Below are 12,682 nucleotides of genomic sequence, written 5' to 3'. Positions count from 1 at the left end.
TAATTATGTGCGCCTTGGAAAATATGCACCTTTACAAGTCTCCGTTTTCTCACATTTACAATATGAATAATAAGGGTTGTTCAAAGATTCACATATGTAAAACCTTATACATAATAAAAAGTTGTAATTATTTTTGATACTCAAGTAATGTTATCTCTCTATATTTTTCTATATTACAAATATAGATATAAATATACACAGGTTTATTTATAGATTAAAAAAAAAATCAATCTACCTAGAAAAATCAAAGGCAATTAAGGATTCAATAGGTCCAAACTGTCTTAGTTTATCAAGATGGGACATCAGTTGATTAATTAGTTTATTAAAAACTAAAGAGGAGGAGTACTCCCAAGCACAACTAACCAAGCTAGGCATTACACAGATAGGAAAGCCAGATAAGGACACTACATAAAAATAAAAGTACAGGCCAGTATTCCTGGTAAATATAAATGCAAAAATTCTAAACAAAATATTAGCAAACCGAATTTAACACCACATTAAAAGGATCCTAGAGAATGATCAAGTGGGATTTATCTGTAGGATGCAAGGGTGGTTTAACATATGCAATCAATGTGATACACCATATTAATAAAAGATTAAAATCATATGATCATCTTTATAGAAAAAGAATTTGGCAAAATATGACATCCTTTCATGATAAAAACTCTCAGTGAATTTGGTATAGAGGGGTCATGGTTCAACATAGAAAAGATCCTATGTGACAAGCCCACAGCTCTCATCATACTTAAAGGTAAAAGGTTGAAAGATTTTCTTCTAAGATCAGCAATAAGACAAGGATGCCCATTCTCACCAATCTTATCAATATAATACTAGAAGTCCTAGTCAGGACAATCAGGCAAAGGAAAAGAAATAAAAGGCATTCAAATCAGGAAAAAAAAAAGAGAGAGAATGAAATTGTCTTTGAAGATGATACAATCTTATACAGAAAATTATAAAGACTCCACTAAAAATTGTTAGACTTCATCAATGAACTCAGTAGCTTCAGGATATAAAATCAACATAGAAAGCACCTACATTTCTATACACTAACAATGAAATATAGGAAGGGGCACCTGGTGGCTCAGTGGTTAAGTGTTTGCCTTCGGCTCAGGTCATGATCCTGGGTCCTGGGATCGAGTCCCATATCGGGGTCCCCACAGGGAACCTGCTTCTCCCTCTGCCTATGTCTGCCTCTCTCTCTCTCTCTGTCTCTCATGAATAAATAAAATTAAAAAATATATATATATAGGAAAAAAGAAAAACCCATTCACAGCAGCACCAAAAACAATAAAATATTGAGCAATATATAAACCAAGAGAGTTAAAGATCTGTATACTGAAAACTATAAGACTTTGAAGAAAGAAATTGAAGAAGATATAAATAAATGGAAAAATACTGGATGTTCATGGATTGAAAGAATTAAAACTTAAAAATCCAAACTACCCAAAGCCATCTGTAGATTCAATGTAATCTCTGTGAGAATTTCAATGCAGGGATATCTAGCTGCTCAACCAATGGAGTGTGCAAACCTTGATCTTGGGGTTATGAGTTTCAGCCCCATAATGGGTGTAGATATTATTTAAAAAAATAAATTTCAATGTGATTATTCATAGAAATAGAAAAAATAATCCTAAAATTTGTATGGAACTACAAAAACTTCAAATAGCCAAAGCAATGCTGAGAAAGAACAACAAAGCTGGACATATCATACTTCCTGATTTCAAGCTATACCATGAGCCTATAAATCAAAACAGTGTGGTACTGGCACAAAAACAGACATTAGACCAAAGAACAGAATACAGAACTCAGAAATAAACCCTCATGTATATGGTCAACTACTATTTGACAAGGGAACCAAAAATACTCAATGGGGAAAGGATTAAATAAATGCTGCTGGGTAAACTAGATAGTCACATGCAGGAGAATGAAACTGGACCTATCTTACTACACTCATAAAAATTAATTCAGTGTGGATTAAAGACTTAAATTTAAGCTCTGAAACTGTAAACTTTCTCCTAGAAGAAAGCATTGACATTGGTCTTGGCAATGATTTTCTGGATGTGATAACAGAAGCACAAGCAACTAAAGCAAAAATTACATGGGACTACAGTCAACTATAAAGCTTCTCCAGAGCACAAGAAATAATCAACAAAGTGAAAGGCAATCTACAGCAGAGAGAAAATATTTGCAAACCATGTATCTAATAGTGAATTAGTATCCAAAATATATAAAGAACTCATACAACTCACTAACAACAACAAAATCTAAAAATGACCAGCATGGGGCAAGTGGGTGGCATAATTGGTTAGGCATCGGACTCTTTGTTTTGGCTCAGGTTGTGATCTCAGGCTTGTGGAATTGAGCCCAAGCTCAGGGCAGAGTCCACTTGTGATTCTCACTCCCTCTGTCCCCCTGTCTCTCTTCCCACCCATGCATGCATGCTCTCCAATAAAAAAAAAATTTTTTTAAATGTCTAGCAGACTTAAATAGCCATTTTTCCAAAGAAGATATACAAATGGCCAATACCTAATTGAAAAGATGGCAAACATTGCTAATCAACAGAAAATTCAGATCAAAAGTGCAATGAGATACCACCTCCCAACTAAGGTCCTGGTTATCATAAAAAAAAAAAAAAGACATAACAATTATTGATGAGAAAAGGAAGAAAAGGGGACCCATGTGCACTGCTGATAGGAATGTAAATTGGTACCACCAAAGTGAAAAATAGTATGGAGGTTCTTAAAAAGCAATATAAAAATATAACTACCATCAGCAATCTCACTTCTGGGAATATATCCAAAGGAAATGAAAACAGGATATTGAATAGATATCTATGCTCCCATGTTTACTGCATAATCACAATAATCAAGATATGGAAACAACCCAAGTGTCCATCTATGGATAATAGATAAAGAGGATGTGATGGAATATTATTCAGCCACAAGAAAGAAGGAAATCCTGCAATTTGCAACAACATGGATGGACCTTGAAGGCATAATGCTAAGTGAAATAAGTCAGAGAGAGAAAAGACAAATACTATACAATGACACTTACGTGAGAAATCTAAAAAAAGAAAAAATAAAAATTCAAAGAAACAAAGTATTATGGTTACCAGGGACAGGGAAAGGGGGAAATGAAAAGATATTGATCAAATGGTACTAATTTCTAGTTAAATTAATCATTTCTAAGGATCCAGTGTACGGTATTGTGAATATACTTAACAATAATGTATTATATACTTGAAAGTTGTTAAGAGTAAATCTTAAATGTTCATCACAGGAAAGTAATGATAATTATGTGACATGATGAAGATATTATTAGCTAATGCTGTGGTGGTAATTTTATAAAAATATATGTATATCCAATCAACACGTTGTATATTTTATTTTTCTATTTATTTTTAAAGATTTTATTTATTTACTCATGAGAGACACAGAGAGAGAGGCAGAGACATAGGCAGAGGGAGAAGCAGACTCCATGCAGGGAGGCCAACATGGGACTCGATCCCGGGACTCCAGGATCAGGCCCTGGGCTGAAGGCAGGCTAAACCGCTGAGCCACCCAGGGATCTCCCATGTTGTATTTTAAATTTACATTGTTATATATCAGTTATAGCTCAATAAACCTGGAAGAAAAAAGACTAGTACACATACACTGCCAAAGATACATCAGCAGGTTACAAAACAAGAATTATAAGCAGAACTCTCAAGTTGGTGTTATATGGTCATCAGATGGGAAGAGGATGGGGTAGTTTTGAAAAAAAGTAAAACAATGGGGGTGCTTGAATGGCTAAGTCGGTTATGGTTACGTGGCTGCCTTGGCTTAGGTCAAGATCTCAGGGTCCTGGGATTAGGCCCCACGTTGAGCTCCCTGCTCAGCAGGGAATCTATTTCCTCTCTCTTCCTCTGCCCCTCCTCCTGTTTGTGCTCTTTCTCTCTCAAATAAATAATAAAACCTTAAAAAAAGAAAAGTAAAACAATGACTACACTAGAGTTAACAATATAGAGGATTCAGAGCAGTGTTTTTAATAGAACGAGCTATTTATATCCTATTCCGTCAGGCAATAGAGCACAGCGATAGAGTAGAGGATCTGCAGTTAGACAAAATTAAGTTTGAATCCTGGCTTCACTCCGTAACCTTGACCAAATTACTATCTCTATGCCTTAGTTTCCTCACTGTATAATAGAGATAACATATAATGGCACCTACCTTGTTGGATGGTTAGAAGGATTAAGTGAGATAATGCACATTAACGTTTAGTGCAATAAATGTGAGCTATTGTTACCTAATGAAAATCTTTTCTATAGTTTCAGGCAAAATATTGAAAACTTGATGAGCATTAAAAAAATACACACACACACACACACACACACACACACACACCATTCAAGTCAATGTAGATTTTATTCTAATAGGAATATAAATTAAAACTCTATTAATACTATTTTATTATTTCGCTAATCTCAAATTGCATTTCCTTAATAAATAAAATTTGGTCACTGAGTCAAATATTAGTGGAAAATACAGTTGATCCATTAAAAGTTAGTTTAGCAGTTCTTAAAAACATTAGCAGCAGCTACTCATTTAGTTTTCTTTCCCTTACTGTGTCTAGCTTCGAACCTTCAATGCAGTAGCTGTTACATGCCTTGCCTACGGTAGGTGCTCAATGGAGCCAAAGTGAATTGATTTTCTGGTAGCTCACCTGAAAAGTGCTGTTTGAAATTTCTTTTGCAAGTGACAAAAGGTCCAAAAGCATGATGGTAAAATTCATTGGTCTTAGAGACATAAAGCTTCTTTCTTTGTTTATGAAATTAGGGCAATAAGGAAAAGAATGTATATGGCACAGTGCCTGGCATATGGAAAGCATTCATTTAACAAGTGATTCATACCAACATTTAGATAAATGAGCTTGAGAAAGATCAGTGCACCTAGACTTGTAGAAAATGTTTCAAATTCTGGTGTTAAAGCCTACACACATAGTTTTCTCTCACAAATGAGAAAACACCTCAATATCAGCCCTAAAGACTCCATAGCAACTTACACATATTTTCAACCATATGGATCTTTTCTTCTGTTATAAACTATATTTAGCATATATAAAACTTTCATGTTGAAACACTTTACAAGTAAGCAGGAATTCTTTTAGAGACTATAAAATTTTTTAGAAAAATAAGTACACTCACAAAATTCATTTAAAAGTTATGTAACAATTAAAATGAAAATCCATTTGCTTTGAGTAAAACTGTAATGTTTCTAAATTATTTACCATTACTTAAACTTGGCTGATGCATGTCTGTTCCGTGATGTGATACAGCTTCCAGAGGAAAACAAAAAATATAAGAGAAAATATTATACTATTTGAAAATTCATATATCACAGTATTTTGGTATTCTGGCATTTTATTAAGGAAGGTATATAAAACTATGGTGAGCTATGGAAGTGTTTATAAAGTGATCATAAATTCAATGACAGGAGTTCACCAAATGACAACTTTCACACTTAAAAAATATAGTTTATGCGTCTATTTAGAAATATACCTCACAGTTTCTACATAAAAGCATGACTAATAATTTTCAAAAATAATATTTTTTATCGTGATTTTTTTCTCCACGAGTAGGAAATTAAAATGGTGACAGGGAAAAGTTTATTATATCACAATAGTTTCTTTCTTTTCTCCTTTATCTTTTAAATAAAATTAGGAATTTTCAAATCACCTTTTCTTTGTGTATATTCTTACAGAAATAATACTAGAGGAAAAGTTCCTCTAAAATCAGCTATAGTTAAAATGCTATGCCTCTGTGACCAATTTTAATATAGAATTTTCTAGTTCATAATAGCTCTTTATTAGAACTGGCTGACTAAAAGAATACAATTCTCAACCTCCAATTTTAGTTCATGAAAATTTCAACACATTTTTAACAATTATTTTCTAATGTTTCAGCTTTGGAAGTTACAACTAATTAAAAATTATATTTTTCTGTTACGTATATGTTAATATTGTGTGTATGTATATTTTATATATGTATTTATATATACACACAATTTCATTCAGTAATTTATGCAATCAAAAAACCAAAACTCTTATTGGCAACGTTTTTGGCTTACATTTTTCAATATCTTTAATAATTCAAATAACAGGAAAAAGGCACTTCTATTACTGTACTTACAGAAAAAGAAATGCATAAGAGAAATGTGCACTACAAAATTTCATAACGTTTATTTTCTGATTTAGTTTCAAATTTGCAATTAAGTTTAACCAAATAAAAAAAGTTAGAGAATTAAAGATATCAAAAGGCTCATATTAAACCAAATGAATTTAAAAACTCACTAACCCAAAGCATGCACTGCTCCTCTATGCCTGCTGGAGCTCTTGCTTGTTTTAATCACACGGACAGCACTTTCTTGGAACTGCAGCTCACAAAAATTTTCAAGAAATTTTGCCGTTTCTTCTGTAACAGTATCCAGGTAAGTTTCTTTAATGAATTTCACTGTTGAGGATGGAGCTAAAATTTCACGTAGTATGTTAAAATCCTCTTTTATCATTGAGTATAACTTATGCATTGTACTTTCATATCCACGAACCATTATGTCTAAATTTGAATCTCTGCTGTAAGAAGGAAAACAGTTCTGCAGAAGTTTAGCCAACAGTTTATTCTGTATGCTTTGGTATTTGACTATAACTTCTGATTCTGGATAAAGAAACAAGAGTTGTTGTATGCACTGATTTTTCAACCAAATCTTGTGCTGTGAATTGCTTATTTCATTATGGCTTTGTAATTTGCTCACTAAGAAGCGTCGAAGATGCAGTCTTATATTATCCCATATGGACTTTACATCCATAGAAGAATAATCTTCAACCGAATGAAGAGAAGTCCTAGAGAGGAAATGGAAAGATGCTCCACTTAGCATTGATGGGAACAAACTGCTGCTGTGGCTGGAGAGGTCCCAAAGTAAATCCAGTATCATTTCTTCTTGATTTAGTTCATTCTTCAACAAATCTTGCTAATAAAAGTAAATTATAACATTAGAAATGAGATTCACTGTAAGAGTAAGGAAAAATGACTTCTACAGTCATACAACTTCAAAATAATTCATTTCAATTTAGAATCAATACTCCAATGCTCTTCAAGTTTTGTTTTGGTTTGTTTTTTTTTTGCATTTGGAATATAATCGATTCAGTTATTTTAGAAGGTTAGTTTTATGATCTGTTAAATTTTGTAAACCCAGGTGATGATCTATATTTTCAGTTAGCTTTCCAAACATAATACAGTTTTCAGGCCTCATTGTTATCCATCTCCAATATAACCTGAGCTGCAGCTTAAAAATTTCTAAATAAAAACGTGTACCAAACATCGATTGAAATGTATTCCTCAGACAAAATAAATTCAAGATCATGCCCTTAAGTAATTCCTGGCAGAAAATTTTCATGCCCGAATGAGTACATCTATTCTTATAAAATCCCAAATAAACATACAAAATAGAGACCTTTAAATATAGTATGTGCCTGGAGGTTACTAATAGCTGCCATCCTAAGAACTAAAATTTAATATATTAAAAGAGTTGAACTTTCATTTAAGTTCCTTTTTGAGAGTCATGTTAAGAAAGATTTTACTTTGGAAATTAATCTGAGAATATTTCAGCTCTCTCCAAAAAGATCACTAACTCAATATGGGAAAAAAATACTCTAAGAATCATTCCCCAAAAGATGATATAAAATTATTCCTTTATTCTTTCCGTGCTGACAGAAAACAATGGTAGGTATAATTACAAATAGTAAAGGTACAAAAAGTTACTTTCTTTTTGGAGTTTGTATTACATGCACACATTCTCCATATATGCTGACTTTCCTAATTATCTCTTTCAGCTAATACTGAAATTAGTTCATATTCTCTGAGTAGCAACAAGCTGATTGTAAGAAAACTGGAAGCAAAATTCAAGTGGCATAAAATCATGATGGCTTTGAAATTTCTTATTGACAAAGATAGCAGAGGTATTATCTGTGTTTCAGAATTATGAACTCCTAGGCAAATTTCAGAAATTTACTCTAAAGCAATTCTAAGCATTGTTGTGTCCAATTTAATGTTCTATCTATAATGAGTATCCAATATCTCTATAGTATTTTATTATACAAAAAGCACTTTCCTATCAAGCCTCTGGCTTATTCATAATAAAAACTCTGTGACATAGATATTTAAAAACCCAATTTACAGATAAGGACACTAACGTGCAATATGTTTAAGTTACCTTCCAAATGTCACGTACAATAAAGCACAAAACAGAATGAATCCCTGGCTTCATTCTTCTCATCCACGTTCTTTCTACTAGACTCCAGAGAGCCGCAAAGTGCACTGATCTTTCTGAAGTTTCTCTTTCCCTCTCTCATCCCACTTTACCCTCTATTTAGCTCTGTTGATACTTCTAGAAAAGAAATGTCCTTGGATAGAGTTCAGAACAACAGCATTATGGTAAAATCTAAGAAACAACCAAGTCATATTAGTGTCTCTATCTTAAGTTTCTTTTAATCAGTCTAAAACTATAAATATTTGATCAAGCAACATTTAGAGAATAATAGTTTATGCGAGGTTTAAGACACATGTTTTGTATGACTACTTAAATTTAAGAATAATTTTGGTATAACTGCAATGAGGACCTCTGTTTCTTATTTAAGTACTTAGATAATTAATAAATAAAAATTTTTCTATTAAAAAAAGAGCTATAAAAAATGGCTGTCAAGATTGACACTTTTAGCATGTAAAAACTTGATAATAAGGTTGTTTTAATCTGAATCTGTTTTAATAATGTGGTTCTTTCCTCAAAATAACACGATCAATTATGTAAGAAAACCTAGGTCTGGAACAACCCTATCAGTCTAATGAATTTGAGCAAAACTAAAACGGCCTTTGCCCTGCAGTGAATAGAGAATGACTTATGTGTGACAGATTAAAAGATAATTAAAAGCCTTTGCTTTTAATTAAGTGAGAAAGCATTATTACATCAATATTAATGAAATTCAATACACATGGCTCTTAATAGAAATTAAAGGAATAACTATATCCATATTTATTCTTCAGGGCTGCACCTTCAAGAGATAATGGGTGAGAGGATTTTCTTAAAAGAATAAGGCTTCAGGGCACACAGTCTTCCTTTCTCTTCCTTTTATTAACTCTGCAAACATTAAAGAGACATCTGCAATAATAACAATAGCCAAGAACTTTCCATCTGATTCTGTCATCCTCAGCCATCTACAACTCAAGATATTTTCCACATCTGCCTTAGTCAATGTTTGATGTTTAGACAAAAATAGTGCCTTTTTTCCCCCTAAATTAAATTAAAACCATAGCTACAGACCTACTGCTTTCTAACAATTGTGCCATTTTTCTGGGAAACTGTTGTTGCAAGCTAGCTACCCCTAGTACCTGCAGGTGTAATAAAGGAAGTGTTTTCACTGAAGGCTACAAATACATTCCTCACATAGAGGGTGGGCAGTATCAAAGAATGACCTATGTAATAATTCTCCATCAATTAAGAGTAGTCTTGTAGAAATTACTGCCTTGATTGAAAGAAAACTGGGTATGCCTGCAGGGAATGATAGACAAGGATACTTAAAAGATACAATCAATGGTGATCTTATTATGCCTAACAATAAGCGCAGAGAAAAAGAGTAGTTGTGAGGGACAGAAAATATAATAAATATGAACTTTTCTGGTAGACAGTGTGTGTGCTACACACCAATCAACACATTCTGGAATTATAAATTTTAATCTCCATTTCTATAAAGCTACATTTTATTGATACAACTCTTTGTAAAAGGTAAAAACAATAGCTTACTGGATTCCACTGGGGATATAGAAACAAAGCAAAAGAACAACCCCTAGATATGGCAGGTTAACATGCTCACTAAAATATATATTTACATATAGAAACTGAATGAACTGTATTCCTGTTCACCACGCCACTTCAGTATAAAACAAAAAATTATTATTATTATTTTTTTTTACCAGTGTTTTGAGGAATTTTATCAAATCTCCATGGGGAATGGATGGTGACTTGGTTGGATTATAATTATCTAGCAGTTCAAAACAGTCAGTTGTTGTTCTCAGCTGCACATCTGGACACTGTTTGTTAACTTCAGACTGTATTTCTTTAATGCAATGTTCTATACTAAAAAAAGAAAAGAAAAAATTATTTTGGTAGGAAATAGGTAATGGTTCCATCTCATAATATTACATGCCCTGAGAAGTTTATATGTGCTAGGTGCACACAATTTACAATATTATAAAACATTCTTATGATATGACAACAGTAACAGACTACATACTTTCATTCATAATTGGAAATGGAATGCTCAGATTTCCCAGCAGTTTCCTTTCAAATACAAAGGAGAAAATATAAGGTATCTAGCTACTCTGAGATCATTTTGTATTAAAACAAAAATCGAGCATGGATACAACGAAATAACGGTCTTTTTGATAGGCAGTAGAAGGAAGGCAGATAAAAAATACTCTTAAAAAATACTCTTGATGACTGATGATCATAAACACAGCCTACTAATAGGTAAATGGCTATATAAATTATGGAAAACTTCAATCAGTGGAGTATAAAATGTCACAGTTACAAAAACATCGTAATTTCAAAAATTGTAAAAGATAGATGCTGTATACACACTGTTATTATAGCCAAGTATCTTTTCTTGCTATAGAACTCCACTTTAAAAAACAAAACCATACTAAACACTGCATTAAAAAAAAAAAAAAAAAAAGACTGCAAAGAAAGAAACAAAAGGTTAATAGAAATTATCTTTGGGAAGTAAATGAAATATGATGTTTCAAATTTTACTTTTCTATAATTTTCCAGGTTTTTAGAGGGCATATAATAATCTTCATTTACAAATAAATAAATAAATAAATAAATAAGTAGACAGGAAAAAACTGCCCAATTGAATCTTCTGATACATATTTGTTTCAAAAATTATACCCAAAGTATCCTTAGTTCTGATAATAAATGGATATAGTGTTATTTTTATTTTCATATAAAACTCTATGGATTCATGATTGTAAATCTTTGTGGGATAAACTGGTGACCTTAAGCAACCTGTCATCTATGGAGCCACATGGATATGACATATTACTACCACCTGATGGCAGCATATCTAAACTGCAAGAAAGCTTATAAACAGGAAAATTCTTTTGAAGCTGAATGCCTTCACCCAAAATTGACAGCTATGTATTTGTCCCTTAATAGTATTAAGAAAGATCTGTTGCTAAAAAGGTTACTACTGTTTTTGAAAATATTAATGCTATTAATATTATATTCCATATGACAGAATTATTTAAGCTTTGGAAACCAAGCTCTGATTATTAAAACTGATGTCAAATGAATGAATGACTCTTTAAAATTTATCAGGTGTAAGTTGCCTATAAAACATACACTGCAAACTTTAAGGAAAGCTTGTCAGGAGATTTCTGAGCATGAGTGAATTTAAACTGAATTACCTTGAAACAAATACATTCTGAGAATCAAAGAGTCTTTTCATGAAAACAAAGAACTTATAAGAAAAATAATACCTCCTTAGGCCACAGGCCACGCAATTTCCTGATGAGACAGTCTTATTCAGGAATACCAGTTCTAATCCTGACTTGAGGTCGGCATATATTTTTTTTAACTTTTGTGAGTACATCTATGGACTGAGAAACACGATAGCTGAAGCATACACCTAGACTCTAGGGACCCCTTATCAAAGGTTTTTATTACAGCATCCTCATGTGGCTCATTCAATGAAACCTAATAGATTACAGCAATGTGAATTGGAAAGGCTCAGTGCTGAATCTACCTAAATCTGTTTCAATCAGGACTCAGCTTTTAGGCTAATCTCTAACATCTGAATCTGGGTGGAGGCCAATAACTACAACTTATAAATACGGTAAAGCCTTCAGAAGGCTAGATATTTTTAGTAATTTGTCCAAACACTGATAAAGAGACTGAGCAGTTGCATTTCAGACGACCTCCCTCATTGACACAAACAAGTTGAGCTGGCTTTTAAAATCACTGATTTTTGTCAAAAAATTTTAAACGTCAGAACTTCTGATTTTGCTTTTAGTTGGCTGAATATCATTCTGCCATTCAACACTGTCTATACATCTTGTTTTAAAAGATCAATATTTTGAAGTTTAAAGATTTATTGCCCTATTACTACACAAAGGTAGTATTTTCAAAATTTAAGATGAAAGTCAGTTTGCTATGTAATCTGACAATTTATCTTTCTTAATTGAGGTCAAAATTAGTTTTCAACTTCCAAAAGGTAACATTATTTTCATGTATGTGTAGTGGTAATATTGCTGATGGGCAATAGTAATCTTGGGTGGAAGAAGGTCTATGTAACTTTAGATGTAGATGTTACAAGATCCTAGGCAAGGTTTTCTGAAATAACATGGTACTTGTCCTTATTCTGGTTTAAGTGTCTTCTGATTAACTGTATGATGCTTCAAATTTTCTTTAGCAAGGTCAGTCATGGAAAATAACCAAGATAATTCAACAAATAGAAATCCAAGTAATACATTTATTGTTAGATCCCAAACATTAGACCAAAAATGTAAACAGCCTAAAAATAGATGTAGAATCTCTTCCTTCAATAGTCTGAATTCCCTAATCCACACCATTAGTTGGCTTTGCAAAAACTTTTCAAA

General features: G+C 32.5%; 1 protein-coding gene across 10 annotated transcripts in view; it reads right to left on the bottom strand.

Annotated features, from left to right (window-relative positions):
* The window catches only part of KIAA0825 (KIAA0825 ortholog), a 388,584-nt gene that overhangs the window by 317,667 nt on the left and 58,235 nt on the right, over positions 1–12,682 (bottom strand). For 4 of the 10 annotated variants that reach the window (XM_025992891.2, XM_072736779.1, XM_072736777.1 and 1 more), the window contains 2 exons: positions 9,998–10,160; positions 6,332–7,001 (listed from right to left, as the gene is read on the bottom strand). In XM_025992891.2, the coding sequence (XP_025848676.1) occupies positions 6,332–7,001; positions 9,998–10,160 (833 nt within the window). Of the gene's footprint in view, positions 1–5,265; positions 5,314–6,331; positions 7,002–9,997; positions 10,161–12,682 lie in introns of all 10 variants that reach the window. The other 6 variants (XM_072736775.1, XM_072736778.1, XM_072736776.1 and 3 more) reach the window with 3 other exon arrangements.

The sequence above is a fragment of the Vulpes vulpes genome, chromosome 14 (assembly GCF_048418805.1).
Source record: "Vulpes vulpes isolate BD-2025 chromosome 14, VulVul3, whole genome shotgun sequence".
In the NCBI taxonomy this organism is placed as follows: Eukaryota; Metazoa; Chordata; class Mammalia; order Carnivora; family Canidae; genus Vulpes; species Vulpes vulpes.
This window is presented reverse-complemented; position numbering and strand designations above follow the sequence as displayed.